The 16,514-nt window shown below is 34.5% G+C and overlaps 1 protein-coding gene across 1 annotated transcript in view; it reads left to right on the top strand.

Annotated features, from left to right (window-relative positions):
* Positions 1-16,514, top strand: part of DDX42 (DEAD-box helicase 42) — a 36,675-nt gene that overhangs the window by 11,164 nt on the left and 8,997 nt on the right. The window contains exons 3-11 of the mRNA XM_074264752.1: positions 623-773; positions 4,405-4,466; positions 6,375-6,411; positions 7,277-7,430; positions 10,693-10,889; positions 11,607-11,735; positions 14,388-14,487; positions 15,255-15,302; positions 15,887-15,984. Of these exons, the coding sequence (XP_074120853.1) occupies positions 623-773; positions 4,405-4,466; positions 6,375-6,411; positions 7,277-7,430; positions 10,693-10,889; positions 11,607-11,735; positions 14,388-14,487; positions 15,255-15,302; positions 15,887-15,984 (976 nt within the window). The remainder of the gene's footprint in view (positions 1-622; positions 774-4,404; positions 4,467-6,374; positions 6,412-7,276; positions 7,431-10,692; positions 10,890-11,606; positions 11,736-14,387; positions 14,488-15,254; positions 15,303-15,886; positions 15,985-16,514) is intronic.

Genomic DNA, 16,514 nt, shown 5'->3' with positions numbered 1-16,514 from the left:
GGGTTTTAAAGGTTTTCCCCAAAGTAACATCTCTTGTACAGCTTACTATTTGATTAATATTTAATTTCTGTACAAGAATGTGTCATGTTCAGGATTGGTACCAGTAGCTTCAGCAGATCTGAGCTTTAATTTTGCAATCTTTAGAAGAAAAATTCATTCCAAAGTGGATTGAAAATTGTAAGGCATTATATAAATATTAGAGATTTTTATTTAATTGAAAAACATAGGATTTGAGAAAGTTAGTTCCCATGTGGGGATCGGTCTGCTATACGCGTTAGTATACACTTGTGGATCAAGTCTTTTTGCAATGAATGACTGAATTCTTTTAAGTATAGGAATTTTGCATTTTCTATATTGATTGAAATATCTAGCTTTTCAGGTGGTCCTTGGGAATGCTTGTTAGGTAATATTACAATGAAAATTTCTGTATTACACATTTCTAAATCTAATGGGATGAAACATTTATTTTCAAAATTCAGTTTTAATAAAATTCCACTGTAAAAGAATATATAGACAGCCCTTTGGAGTTTAACTTAACAATATGCCTGGAGTAGGGAATAGGTAAAATTAAGAAAAAAGTTACCTGCTTATTGTTATTTTACTAATTGCTCTTAATTTTAAGTTATTTTGAAGATGAGGAAGAAGACTCTAGCAATGTTGATTTGCCTTACATTCCTGCTGAAAATTCACCTACCCGCCAGCAATTCCATTCCAAGTCAGCAGACTCTGACAGTGATGATGATCCCCTGGAAGCATTCATGGCTGAAGTAGAGGCAAGGCTCTTTAAATATCTGTCATTAGAATATGCTGTTATTGGAAAAAAAACAATAATTGTGTTTATTGACCACTTGATAGAAACATCTTGTTCAAAGAACTTAAAGATTTTTGGGTACCTTACATATATTTTTTCAGATCTGATGTAATGATAAGGGAACTAGAATCTTTTCAGTAAAGCAATTTGAATAGTTAATTATAAAATAGAAATATATTTCATCTTAACCAAAAAACTTTAGGGAAAAGACTCAACTTTTAAAAATAACTATATGGAAGATACTTGAAACATAACTTTTTTTTTTTGTTTTAAATTCTTTTAAAATTCTAATCTTTCATGACATATTCTATCTTCTTATTTTGGCCTCTTTTTTCTATATTCCCTGGTTTCTCATCCTTATGCTATCCTTATTTAAGTGTGAATAATCCTATAGATGTGCTTTGACTATGATAGCTTTTTTATACTCTTTCCCATAGTGATCATGCCTACATGAAATGGCTTTAGCTGTCACTTTTTAATGTTTCCTGTCTTAGTAGTTGAAAAAACTAAAGAGTAGAAGTTGATATAACAAGATATGTAGTCTTATATCAATACTTAATCTCTCTTAAGCTTTGATAGCTTCATCTTATAAATTTATGATTTGACTAGATGATTTTAAGGTACTATCCAAATTTGAGAAGGTAACATAAATTTATTCCTTTAGGCTTTTATTTTGCTCTTGTACTATATACAGAATTTCTAACTATTCATTATAAATCCTCATTTGAATGCTAGGATTTCAAGTTTAGCATATCTAAAACTAAATTGTCATCTTGTCTCCTGCATCCCTTTCACTTCCCTAATACCAAACTAGCTCTTTTAACATCCTCATTTTTGGTAATGGCACATTCTCCTTGTCTTCTAGGCTTGGAATCCTCTTTGATTTTTTTCCTTTTCTTTCCTTTCATCAGTCATTTTCTGTTAATTTTTTATTTAATATCTTTCTCACCCATTTCTTTTTCTTTCCCATTGCTACTTACCCAAGCTGAGACCCACAATACTTCTTTAAAAAACAATTTTTAGTTTGCTTATAGCTTATATTTTCTATTTGATTTTCACTGCTGAATGTCATAATTCCTTCTTCCCTGTACATAGTGAGCCCTATCTTGTAACAAAGATATTAAAAGGCAAAAAAAATCATTTCAGCAAAAACAACCCCACCCTATTGACTGCATCTGAAAATAAATGCAATATCATACATCTCTAATCCTCTGCCTCCCCAATGAAGTCAAGGAGGTATATTTTTATATTTTATTTCCAGATCAAAGCCTGGTCATTGTAATAACACATTAAATATAGTTTTGAAGTAGCCTTCTAATCAAATTTCTACTGCTATTTGCACCTGAATTCAAATTCAAATTATTCGTAGCCTAGACTAGATTAATCTTTTTAAAGTAAGGTTATGGTTATGTTACCTTCTGAATAAAGTTCAGACTCCTTAGCCTGTCATTTAATGCCCTTTTGATCTGACTTCAATCTATATTCACATGCTCTTCCTTCATATATATTTCCTAAAAATACTTTTTGTTTCTTATCCTGATTTTTCAGTGTTTCTTCTGCCTCTCCCATCTCTACTTATCAAAGTTGTATGTTCTTAAAGGCTCAGCTCACACCACTATTTCCGTAAAACCTTTTCTAATTCCCAAAGCTTCAAGGGATCTCCTTTTGCCATCTTTCACACTTTGACTTTCTTTTTTGACTCTAAATACATACTACCTTTTATTAGTTATTTGAGAATATCTTTTAGCTACCTTACTAGGTACTAAGGTCTTTGTGGGAAGGGACTATATTTTAATTATCCTTGTATGTAGCCATACCTACCTAAATGAAATAAAGAAATAAAAAATAAATAAATAAATTAGAAATAAAGCAGTATCTTTTCAGTCATGCCAGAGTATACTTCTGTCTCCTTTCTATCCCTACCACTATTCAGGCTGCTTTGATTGGGCATTAGAAATTTTACAACAAATGGGCAACATGATAAAAAAAAAACGGTGGTCATTTGAAATGAGAAAGTTGTCCTGTCAGACACACCTTCTAAGCTGTTTTTCTAATACCCATCCATCATTTGTTTCTGCTGCAAAAATAGGTTATCATATGTTCTACTCTATCCTTTTCATCTCCTACTTCATTCATCTCTTTTTTTCTGAAAGTTGCTGAGCAGTAGAGAAGGAGGAAGGTTAATCAGTCCATCAATGAACATTTCTTAAGCACCTGCTGTGGGGCAGATATACTAAGTACATGGTGCATCTGAGATATTTTGTTATCTTTCTATTTGAATTGTTTATTTTAATAAATATGCCTTTTATCAAAGTCCTACTTTGTCACTCCCCAAAAGAGAAAAAAGATATTTTGGTTGATATTTCTGAAAAGTTGCTATTGTCCCTTAACATAAATTTTTTCCATCTGAAACTGTTCCCCTTTTCACTTTGAAGGGTTTGGTTTGAGGCTTTTGATGGGTTTTTGGCAGTAGCTTTTGGGAGCAGAGCTGAAGAAGCCAAAGTAAATTTGGGAAAACTGACCTCAGTACACTCATTTTATTATTCATCTCTTAAATAACTCTAGATTTAAAGGCAAGCATTTCTCATTGGAAAAAAATTTTTTTTAATATAATTTGATTATTATACCAAAAAACAGGCAGTAAACAGCTTAGAATATGTCTTTCAAAAGTATCATCACTACTATCTGTCGCTGAACTGGGTAAAAGACAGGATAGAATCTGGTGCAGAGAAAGAATGTTGGCATTAGGGGTCCTATAGCAGTGGTGGGGTGATGTTTTTCTTTCCTTACAGGAATTAGAAGTGATGACAGAGATAAAGCTAAAATCAAAGGAAGGAGAGGGGCATGTGGAGGGTGGAGAGCTAACTAAAGTCTAAGTTTTTCTCTCCTTTACCTATTTCACAGGTCCCATCCATACATTCACAGGGGAAGGGAAGTATGTTTGCTCTGTCATGAAGTGAAGGTAGTTCTTCACTCGTTGGGTCAGCGTTTCATATATAGGGGGTGTATATCAATCAAATGTTCATAAGTTAGGGATTCTATGTTCTCAAAAACTTTTCAGTGATCTAACAGCTGAGTTTAGGGTGGGAGGTTTGTTTTAAATCTTTTTGGTTTAGCATTAAGAAGAGGTCATACTGATCACATCTCCTCAATAGTAGATCCTTATAGAATTTTGGGTCAGGAAGATTAAATAATCCCTAAGAGAATCATTTTCAAAATACAGTATCTTCTGTACTTCAGCATTACTCTTATTTAGCTTTTTAAGGTATTACTATGTAATGACAGAATAGCAGAGTTGCTTATTCTTCCCCTGTGTTTCACGTAATAAAATCAAAACAAATTTTAAAAACCTCTCATTTTCAAAAGTTTGGTTGACAGTTTGTAACCAGGGCCAAGGGCAAGTGCTTCCAGTGGTAAGACTCTTTGATTTTTTTTTTTGGAAATTTTATGTCTGTTTTGGGCCTGTTTTAAACTCCATAAAATGAAATAGTTGAATTACATGGCTAAAGACCACTTCAACTCTTTATGTTCTGGTAGTAAGGTCCCTTGTTGCTGTGTTTTATATGCTGTAGTTTTTATTGTTATTCCATTAGGATCAAGCTGCTCGAGATATGAAGAGACTTGAAGAAAAGGACAAGGAAAGAAAAAATGTGAAGTAAGTTGCTTTCCTCATTTCACAAAAGTTACATGAAATAAATATTGCAAAATACTTTTCCAAGCTCATAGAATCAATAACAACATCAACAAAAAAGTTTTGGCTTGACTTTAGCATCCTAAAGAGTCTGTCTTTATAGAGTAGAGTTATAGTTATAGTAGACATAACAAGAGCTTTGAGTCAGAAGACTCAGATTCAAACCTTTCCTCTGTCACAATCTTAGTTTCTTCATCTGTAAAATGAGAGGATTGCACTAACTGAATTATGCTAAAGAATTAGTACCCTTTCCTGCTCCAAAACTATGATATTTTATGTACAGAGTTTAAGCATCTAGAATTTTTCAATTTTCAGGGGCTAAAATAAATAAAAATATTTGGTGGCAAAATAAAAACATCAGGTAAGAAACAGTGGTCTTGCCAAAATTAAATGCTAGAAAGGGGCAGATAGGTGAAGCAGTGGATAGATCAGTAGTCCTAGAGTTAGGAAGATCTGAATTCAAATCTGTCCTTAGATACTTTCTAGCTGTGACCCTGGGCAAGTTACCTAACCCTGTTTTCTCCAGTTCCTCATCTGTAAATTGAGCTAAAGAAGGAAATGGCAAACCTTTGTGGTTCTTAGGGCTTCACAAAGAGTCAGACGCAACTGAAACGACTCAACAACAAAATGCTAGAAAAATGTCATGTTTCAGATTTGCATTCAGAGCTCTTTTGTTTCAGTCCAGATTCATTTAAAAAAAAAAAATCATTCCTATATTTCAGTACCATGTCAGTAAATGATGCCCTTATTTGCAGAGTAATTGATGAATTGATTCTACTCACAAAATGCTGTATATTCTTCAGAAAAACTTCAGCTTTATTTTGACAGTGATATATCTAAGCAGTCTAGAACTTAGAAATTAAAATGCTCTCTTTTCTGGGAAAGGGAATTCTTAACATATTTCATTCTGTGCTTCTACCTCCAAAAGTGTGTCAGGATGGAGGGGAGGTGGGAAGAAAGCCCATAGGTATATAGTCTGATAATGATCACTAGTAGCATTTCCTATCTATTTGCCTAGGCTAGTTCTCAGTGCATCAGGCCTTCATCATAGCCACATAGAGGTTTAGCCTCCTTTTGGCTGCTCTACTCTGTTTGGTGTTGCTCCTTGTTAATATTGGAATTTGCCAGTGATAAAGGCAGACAGGAAGTCTGTCTAGAGAGTAAGGTGGGGAGCTGAGTAGTCATACTGTTTGTACCTCCTGAGTGTTGGACTGAGATCATTAATTCTTATCACTGGAGTAGAATGCACCTTAGCATAATATGAAATGCTTCTTAGTGGTGTGAAGCCCTGAAATAATAAGGGAACTAAAATAGTTTTAAGCTTTTCAGTTCCCAATAGTGACTGGTTTGGGCTGAAGGCCTTTACTCAGTTTGATTCTAGTGGCTATTTAGTTTTACCAGATTCTTAAATTTTAAGAGCCAGAAATCTGGGGTATTAAGAAAATTGTATTGTCAGAATATGCAAGGAAATATAAAAGCTTGATACCCTTGGAATTCACTAATATCAGGAGACTTATTTATATAAATTCTAGTTATACTTGCATGGGAAATCCTGATGACATGCTGGGCTGTGTTGCATGGGGTTGGTAAGAGTAGGTGCTTCTTCACATGTCTCCAGAAAGTTTCTACTCTCCTTAAAACTTTGTCAGTAATATTTGCTTCCCGGAATTCCAAGCCATCCTATTAGAAAGAAGCGCATACTTTCTGAGTGAATATGCACGTAATAGTTTACAGTATTTTAATTGTTGCTTGTTACTGTTAGTGTCGATTCTTCTAATACTGAATGGAACTCAACACTAAATCTGCTATAAGTTTGGAGCTGGGTATGTGGAACATTTGCAGGGAAGTTTGTTTCTCCGCTTGTTTTTCCAGGGGTATTCGAGATGACATTGAAGAGGAAGATGACCAAGTGAGTTCCTATGCAGTATTTTTATCTTTTATTTTTACCCCCCAAAAAAATCTATACTAGGGATAAACTAGAGCTTAACTTCATTGAAATACTCAGCCATTCCTGAAAAAAGTTTCACCTAATTTGCTACATTTTCAAATGTAGAGCTAAGGAGTAATATATAAATATACATGGCTTTCCACCATGTTGAATAAGGAAACTTTGATTTAACGTTTTTAAAGAATGAGTTTTTATGGTTTGAATATTTAAATCCAAAATTAGTGTCCATTTTGGTAAATCAAGATGTTAGATTTAACAGTGTAGTGTGGAATCTACGTATGCCGCTAGCAGCTTCTTACATAATGCATTTTCTGTTGACGTTTCTTGTCTATCAAAATGGGTTGCTAACTATAAAGTGACCGTGCAGTTTTAGTTTTTTACTCCTCAGTTTTGGGATGGTGTAGAGGGGACAGAAATGAGCAATAATAACCCTTTCCAGGTTTGTGCCATTTTTATTTTGGGACAGCTTCCAAACTTGGTATTAATGGGACAGCAGTATGTGTTCTACAACCTCAAGGACAGTAGGTATAGAACACATCTTAGGAAGCCAGAGTGTGGGACTCTATATCTGAGTCATTACCTTCTCAGAAACCATGTTATTTTGTGGTACTAACTGAACATCATAGCTGTTTTGCTCATTTCCATTTATTGTCCTTCCTTTGGGCTTTCTAACTATTTATAGTAGAAGAATCATCACTGTCCTACATGAGAAGTGTGTAAAGTGAGCGACCATCTGATACACTGTATGCACAAATTACTGGAGCAAGAAAGTTTTCTTGTTCTCTCCTGTTTTGGGGTGTGATTTTACTTTTGTGTTTTCCTGCAGGAAGCTTATTTTCGATACATGGCAGAAAACCCTACTGCTGGTATGGTTCAGGAAGAGGAAGAAGATAACCTGGAATATGACAGTGATGGAAATCCCATTGCACCCTCCAAAAAAGTCATTGATCCCCTTCCTCCCATTGATCATTCAGAGGTATGCCAATGCTGCTTTTGAAGATTTACTTTTCTTCATTTATCTGCCTGGGCTCTTCTTAGAATGGTGGCTGATCTGTAGTCTTATAAGTGTAATTAACATGCTGGAATTTTGCAGCTTATTCCATTAAATTCTTGGGTCAGAAATTCCAAACTCTGGAATTTTGCTATTTATGACTTTGTTTTTTTCTTTTTTCTTCTTCTTCTTTTTTTTTTAATTGAGGCAATTGGGGTTAATTGACTTGCCCCAGGATCACACAGCCAATGTTAAGTGTTTGAGGTCTGAATTGAACTTAGGGCCTCCTGACTCCAGGGCTGATCTATTGCACCATGTAGCTGCCCTTGTTGATGACTTTAAAACTAATATTTGTAAGCAAATTTTACTTGTTTGACAGAGTTAATAGTTGCTTTCTCAACTGAACAAGTGAACTATTGATTCTTCTCTTCAAATACCTATTACCATGTCAGACAAGAATTGGGGAAATAATAAAAAGTATATTCACATCTGAAGTAGGAATTGTGTGAATCCTGGCTTTTCTACTTAACTGTGAGCAAGGCATTCACTCTCTGAGCCTATCTTTATCTGTAAAATGGGGATCCTATACTAATACCTTCCATTAATATTTCATTATGACATGAGTGTGAACCCTGCATTCTCAGAATCCTACAATATAAAAGGTAGAAGGGAATCTCATAGGCCATGTATCCAGTGTATAACTGACCAATGATCCCTTTAAAAATATCTTTACTAATCCTACTACCTTGAAGATACCTGATGAGGGGGAAACCAATTACTTCCCAAGGCAGCTTATTCTATTTTGGGATAATTCTGTTAGGAATATTTGCTTTATATTTAACCTCATTCTGCTTTTTTCTTCTTCTATTGCCTATTGCTTTATACTCTGAAGCCAAGTAGAACAAGTGATATAACTTTTTATGCTGTCATTCATCTGTCTTAGTCTTCCTTAGGACTAAACATCCTTAGTTCTTTCACATGTTGTATAACATGCTCTCTATTTCTCTTGCCTCTTGCTTACTTTGAGTTTTAGTAAATTTTTTTTTTTAAATATGGTACTCACCATTGTACGTAATATTCTAAATGTGGTCGTCAGGCAGAGTAAATCAGAATCATGTCACCCCCATTCTGGATACTTTTAAAATTTTTACTTTAATTAAATATTTCTTCTCTCTTTTACCATTGAAAAATTTTTTAAAATCCCATTTTAAGAATAACTAGTCAAGAAAAACAAATTTATGTTTTGTCCCTATCTAAAAATATCATGGGTTAGGAAGGCAATCATTTTTTTAGACACCAAAACTCATGAAAACTGATAGACGTAATTCTACCTGAAAAATCTCACTAAACTAGAAAGGGTACATACCAACTCAACAATAAACTGGGGCCTGGTTTGGTTCAATTTGGAGATTCATTTCTGGAAGGTTGGTCACTGGATATTAATACTTTTTTTTTTTTTTTTTTTTTTTTTTTTGAGAAAGCCATATCAGTTCATGAATATAAAACAAATCTCCTAAGATTTATAGATCTCCTAAGGTAAATGATTTCCAATTTTTTGAAGAGATCCCCTGTGCTTAATACAATCACAACTAGTTGAAGTACCAAAGCATTAAAGTCTTATTGTGACTTTTTCAGAAACCATAGAGCTTTGTATTAAAATGAAATTTGTAAGATTATCTTGATTCTTGAATTTCAAACTAACTTTGAATAATTGGACCTGCAGATGACTATCACACCTTTGAAAAAAATTTTACAATGAGCATGAAGAGATAACAGCCCTCACCCACAGCCAAGTGATCGATCTTCGACATAAGCTCACATCTTCGGGTAAGAGAACCATTATGTCTAATGACCATAAAATTGAGGCTAATTAGACCAAAATTTGACTAACTAAATGTAAAATAATAGCTGTTATTATTTATTTTTCATGCTTGCTGCTCATTTGAATATTAATTTAATTTCTGAGGTATCCCACATATTGATTTTATTTTCTGTGGACATTAGTGAATACCTTTAACTGAGTGAAAATAAACACATTATTCATCATGTCTCCATTATCCTATTTGAACAAACAAGGCACGCTTGAGTAGAATGCCCATCTCAAAGCAAATATAAGTAATAAATAATGCTATTTAGATCAGTTCACAACAGGATAGTCCAGAATGGAAACCATATTAGCATAGCTTCAGTGTAGTTATATAGCTTTCATAGATTCACACAAAGAAATAACATCATACCAACATATATAAAAAGAAAGCCTTGAGTGTCTGACACTTTTTGTAAACTAGAGCCAAGGAATTGAATTAAAACTAGTGAATAATTTGAACAAAAATTCTACTAGTATGAAGGACGCAGCACAATGTATGCACATAATGTGGAAGTTTTGTGAGATTACTTAGATGATGCCAAGGTGTATTGAGTTTCACCATCTGTTTTGTTTTTTTCAATGAGAACTTTTTATATGTAAATGAGGACAGTATGGTCTACCTATTAAAATTAACCTCTTATTTCTATATATCCTTATTCCTAGCATATCCGTCTTCTCTTTCCATAACTATTCCTTATAACAAAGAATAAAAAAATAAAGATTTACAGTGTTTCACATCCATAAAGGAGAAAGGTGCATCCTTACATCTCTTCTTTGGGATCAGGCTTAAGCATCACTAATACAGAGCTCAGTTCATATTTTTTTGCTCTTTCTATTTAAATTATTATAGTACATATTGATTTCCTAGTTCTTTTTAGTTTTCTTTGTGTACACTTGTTTAAAGCTTCCTATCCTTCCTGTATTCTTCATAGTTAACTGTTTCTTAAGGCACAATATTATTCCATGTCATTGATTTACCAATATTTGTTTATCCATTTCTCACTCAATAGGCATCTACTGTGTTGACAAGTTTTTGCCACTAGAAAAAGTGACTTAATGTATTGATATCTATTGGATTGTTGTTGTCATTGTTTTTGTCTTTGACCCTGGAATAAATACTGTCATTGGGATTTGTGGATTAAAGGGTTTAGGTATTTCAATTGCTGGGAGTTACATTAAGTATTTTTTTTTAGTTCTGCAAAAAGAATCTGTTTATATTTTGGTAAGTATCTTAGTGACAAATTGACATAGAGAAAGTCTTTCTCTTTATTAATCTAAGATGATATAGGAATTTTAGCCAGAATGTTCTTTTTTTGTTTATCATGGGGGTAATTGTCACTGATCCTTTCCTAGGTTTCCTTAAATATATCTTTGTAAAATTGAGATATCACTTACTATTTTCAGGGTGTTCCAGTGGCACTTAGTGGGAGAGACATGATTGGCATTGCCAAAACAGGCAGTGGGAAAACAGCAGCCTTTATCTGGCCCATGCTAATTCACATCATGGATCAAAAGGAATTGGATCCAGGGGATGGACCTATTGCAGTGATTGTGTGCCCTACTAGGGAGCTATGTCAGCAGGTAAGGAAGGTGCATTGTGAAGAGGGACTAACCTCAGACATAGAATGGCTTGAAATATCCAGAGGAGTTAATTTCTACCAATTGCCTAAGAAACATTAATTTCTTTTTTCTTTCTAAATCAGATTCTTCCTAAGAAAAACCCTTGTATGAATTGGCTACAGTTTTTTCTTTCATTCATTTCCTCAAAATTATTTTACAATCAGTAAAAATTTAGTGTCAAGGTCAAAATGAATAAGGAGGCTTCACTCTTAATGTGAAAGTGAAAGTTTAGATAGCCTATTGAATAACATGCTTTTGATCTAAGGCTGGTTGTCAGCTTATATTTCAGGCAAATTAATAGTTGCAAGTTTTAAGTAAATGCCATTGCAGGTGGTAAAGAAGTAACGCTGAACTTGGAGTTAGTAGCGATCTGAGTTTCTGATAGGTGCTAGTTGTATGACCACAGGGAAGTTTCTATCTCTCAGGGCTTCAGTTTTCTCATCTTCCAATGAGGGTGATACCTGCTCTGCCTACCTGATGAAGTTGTGGTGAGGATCAAATGAGGAAATGTATGTAAAGTGCCTTATAAACTTTAAAATGCTGTGTAGTTATCAGCTATTACTGTCACACTCAAAATTTCTTTTAGTTTTTTTGTGTTTTTCTGAATTTGTTGAATAAGAGTTTTTTTCTTTGTGGCGCAAATACTAACTTTTCTGTTTACCAACATGTCATTAACAGATCCATGCAGAATGCAAGCGGTTTGGAAAAGCATACAATCTTCGATCTGTGGCCGTGTATGGAGGAGGAAGCATGTGGGAACAGGCCAAAGCCCTTCAAGAAGGAGCTGAGATTGTTGTCTGTACCCCAGTGAGTATGGCTTGGCTTCCTGGTTGTTAAGCATTGTTCCATCTTAGTCAGTGTGCCAGACCTTGTGCTAAGTGCTAGGAAGACGAAGAAAGGCAAAAAAAGAATCTCAAGAGCATATTGTAACATGGAAGAAAACATGTAGATATCTAAATACAAACCAGATGTATATAGAGTATGTAAAAATCATCTGAACAGAGAAAGCATCAGTACTTTAGAGGATTTGGAAAGACCTCCTGTGGAAAATAACAGTTGATCTGACTCCTGAAGCAAGGGAGTAGAGGTGAGGAGGAAGAATAGTATTCTAGGCAAGAGGTGCACCCAACAGCACGATGATTAGAGTTGGTGTGTCACAGGTTTACATAGGTCAATATAACTGGATCCTAGAGTTTTAAAAGGAAAATAGGATGTAAGAATGTAAGAAAGAGCTAGATTTAAAATCAAAACAGAGGATTTGTATTTCATCCTGGGGCTAATAGGGAACCATTAGAATTATTAGAGCAGAAGGGTGACATGATCAGGTCTACACTATAAGAAAAAAATCACTTATTAGTTAAATAGAGGATGATTTGGAGTGATAAGACACCTGAAGTGGGGAGACCAGTTATAAAGCTATTGCAGTTATCCAAACCATGTAGTCATAAAGTTTTGTGCGAGCATCACTGCTGCTTGAACATAGAGAATGTGATGTGTTTCTTGAAAGTTATTCTTTTGTTCTCTTCTGTGTACTTTTTTTACTTTATTCTCATTTTTTCTTTCATCCCTTCCATCTTCCTCAAGCAGGCTGTAGTTAAGCACAGATACATGTTATACATGTATACATAGACACACACACATATACATATATAGATACTCATTCACAAACCCATTCACACATGTCTACATATACTCAAGACTCAAACACATATATACACACATTTACCCATATGTGAACATGCAGTAGATGGCTGTTTTAAGAAAAAAAGAGATCTAATATGGTAGCAGAGAAGGTCAGATCAAGTGAGAGTTTTTTAAGGGTGAAGAAGATATGGTAATGCTGGTAGGTAGCAGAGAAACAATGATTGAAGGATGAGAGTGTGTGAATGATGATGCAAGCAATTTTATAGCGAAATTAGGAAAGGGTGTGTAATGCCTTAGCATTACACAGAGGGATATGTTTTGAGAAGAAGAGCCCTCTATCTAAGATTGTGAAAGCAGTGAAAGAAGTGATAATTGAGGAAGATGTCTAATTGGAATTGGGGGGGGGGAAGGTCTCAGTAACTCATCCCATTTCTAGAGGTGAAAAATCAAGAGGGGAGAAGGGAAAGAGGTACTAGATAAAAGAAGATAAAACTCTTTTGAAAAGTAGGATAACAAATCAATTAGGGAGGAAAACAATATTTGCTTTGGGGAAGTGAAGTTCCAGTTAAGATTAGCCAAATTTGTAGGAGGCTCAACTTTGTGTTTTCTTCTATCCTTAGCAGTAGATAAATAGGAGTGAAAGAGGCATATAGTGAACTAGGTGGATGCTTGACATTGATCAGTGGGGGAATCATAAAGGTGATAAAGGAATCCAGGGTACATCTAGGGTAGTATAGCATTGATTCAGCAAGGGGCCAAGATGTCAAGAGAAGAGTGTAGTTAGTGCTAGGATAATAGCTTGGGAGAGAACTGAGAGATAGAGAGTGAATGGAGGTCCTAATATGGACAGAGAACAAGTGAGAGGTGGTTAAAGCAAAAGGAAAGATGCATTCATGAACATGGAAGTAAGACTTATGTGGATGACAGCAAGATTAAGGATGACAATCTCTGATAACTGAGGTGGAGTAGATTATGAAGCTAGAATATTGGAGTAAGCATAATATATACATCAAAGTCCCCTAAACTGAGAGCAATAGATGGGAAGGTGAGACTGAGGTAAGCCTGAATTCATTAAAGAAGGAAGGAATAAATGAATAAGAATATCTTAGAATTAAGATATATCATGGCTACCAAATCATACAGATTTGGTTGTTAATTTAGTTAATAAACTTCAAAGGAAGACAGGTTTCTTTAAGAATGTGCTCAAAAGTAGCATACTGGTTTTCCTGCTACTATAGCACAGGAGTTGTGGGGTTGAGAGGGAAAAAAAAAATGTATAGCCAATCCTAGAAAGGATGGTAAAGGAATTGGTATTGTAAGTCAGGAGATGAGAGGAATGAGAAAGAAAGAAGACTCTTTATAATGTAGTCTCTGTTGCTAAATCAGGGTTGGAAATCAATCCCTAAAATAATTCTTTATTAACTCTAGCTACCTTAGGGTGATTGTTCTAGGCTTTCCTTTGCTGTTTTAGGAAATCGGTCATTGGTAACTTTCAGGTCAAGACCTGAAAGATAATCATAGCTGACTAGGAAAATTGGAACCCCTAAAAAATGGCCTTTGAATTGCAACATTTCACACCTTCTGATGAAAATGTTTGGTCAACCTTTCTAAGAAATTCAGATTGGTGGAAGAAAAGAACTTAATTGGGTCTCTACAAGTTTTTAAATTTTTACCTGAAACAAAAGTCATTATTATCATCTAGATATCATTGCCTTAGATCAGAACTTGATGAATGTTGATGCTCTCTTATTGCTAATTAGGCAACATCTTAAAGCAAATCTTTGTAAATCCACAATCTTTTTGTGTCTCTCAAAGGGTCGGCTGATTGATCATGTGAAGAAGAAAGCTACAAATCTCCAAAGAGTCTCTTACCTTGTATTTGATGAAGCTGATCGAATGTTTGACATGGGTTTTGGTATGTATGGAACACCAGTTCTCCCTGTATGTACCCTCAGAACATTCACTTTTTTGTTTCACCGTTGTTAACTTAATATCTACTTGAAAATGGACAAATTTTTTGATGGGGTGTGTATATCTATGTCTCTGTCTCATGTGCACATGTGCTTTTTGAATGAGTGTGTGCCCAACACATGGAGAGTGGGTAGCTGATCTCTGCAGACTTAATATGCATGGCATTAGCTGTTTGCAGTAGTTAACTCTCAGGAAACTTTTTAGAGGAGTGTGCCTTGTTGAAGTCGGGGGAAATCAAAAATAGCTTATATAGAAAATTATTTCCTCTCTTCTTTTCTCCTATTGGGCTTTATATATTGTGACAGCTTTTTGGACTATGATTAGAACATTACTGTGTAATACTTTGCTTCAATCATTCCAAGGCTTTTCTTTTACTACCTTCCTTGACTTAGCCACTTATTTAGCGATCATTCCAGCTATCTCAAACTAAATCTATATCCTTTCCAACTAGGCAAAAGGAGATTACTGCATTTGGTGCTCTCTGATAAGTGAAGCCACAGGATGACTAATCTTCATTTTTGTGATCTTTGGTGTCAAGCATTTTGCTTGGCACTTACTAGATGTTTAACAAGTTCTTGATTTATTGATTATTCTTTGATTCATTTTCCATGTCATATGAAAGAAATTTTTTTCCTAGACTGATTTTTTTTACCCTTTGGATATTACATTTGTATCAGATAAATGTTCTGTCGCTTGTTTTTTCTCTTCTAGAGTATCAGGTGCGATCCATAGCCAGTCATGTCCGTCCTGATAGACAGAGTACGTATGAAACTGTTTTAAACAACTTGTACTTATGCCATTGTTATGTCCTGTGATAAAAGCACTTTGTGTATTTTATTTTTTGGTGCAAAGCATTTATTTTTCATGTAGCTACTGTGTTTGAGGAAAATGAATTTGTGAGGTAACATAGGAAAACTCTAGGAAAAATATAAAGAATATGCAAATGGAAGCACAATTACTTTTTTGAAGCTGTTTCTAAATTTTAATGTACCTACCATTTCCAGGACAAGCTCAATTGATTTAAATGGATGCCTAGACTTTTAGATTTTGATTGGCTTAATCAAATTTTTATAAATATTGGAATAATCAAATTATCGCATAAGAGATTCTCAGTGCCTTTTTAAGAATTTTATGGCATTGTAAAGAAAAAAGAATCACATGAACATTTTTCTCTAGATTTGTGGTGATTTTATTTGTAATAAGATTGAAACCTGGGTGAGAGGAGAACTGTATTTGAGAGGAGCTAAAGCAAGTCTTTAATTTTTCAACTCAAATCAATAGATACTTTGTTGTGTGCAGAAGAGATACTCTCTTCAATCTAATGGAATTCATTTTTCTCCCAGCTCTTTTATTCAGTGCAACTTTCCGGAAAAAGATTGAAAAATTAGCTCGAGACATCCTGATTGACCCTATCCGAGTGGTTCAGGGAGACATTGGAGAGGTAATTTGTGAACAGGACTGGAGGATGCAGAAATATACTTTCTCTGGAGGAGACTAGAACCAAAATTACTAATGAGATGCTTTTCTAGAAGGAGCTTTAAATTTCTTCTCACATTTATGCTGTACATTGGAAATATGGAACCATTTGATCTAAAGAAGATGGTGCATAAGCTTTTTGAAGTTCCTGAGAATACTTAACTACTTGTATTATCCAGAAATGGTTGTCTGATCAGCCTATAAAATCATATTTACCAGTGTTAGAAAGTATAAGGAAATGTCCCTGGGAGGCTAAAATTAGTTTCTGCAGCTAAATTTCAAAATATTTTATTCAAAGTATTTTCTTCTGTCCCTCCATCCACTACCAGCACAAAGTGAAGTTTAAACTTCCAACAAGGGAATTTTAATTTCCTCAATGATTCTTTGTATGAGATATTAACAACTTTTCCTTTGATATCTGAGATAGGAGAGGGTTAAAAATCTTTACTTTAAATACAGAACAAAAGTAAAATAAGCATTGAGCAGAATTTTAGA

The sequence above is a fragment of the Sminthopsis crassicaudata genome, chromosome 4 (genome assembly GCF_048593235.1).
Source record: "Sminthopsis crassicaudata isolate SCR6 chromosome 4, ASM4859323v1, whole genome shotgun sequence".
Lineage (NCBI taxonomy): Eukaryota > Metazoa > Chordata > Mammalia > Dasyuromorphia > Dasyuridae > Sminthopsis > Sminthopsis crassicaudata.
This window is presented reverse-complemented; position numbering and strand designations above follow the sequence as displayed.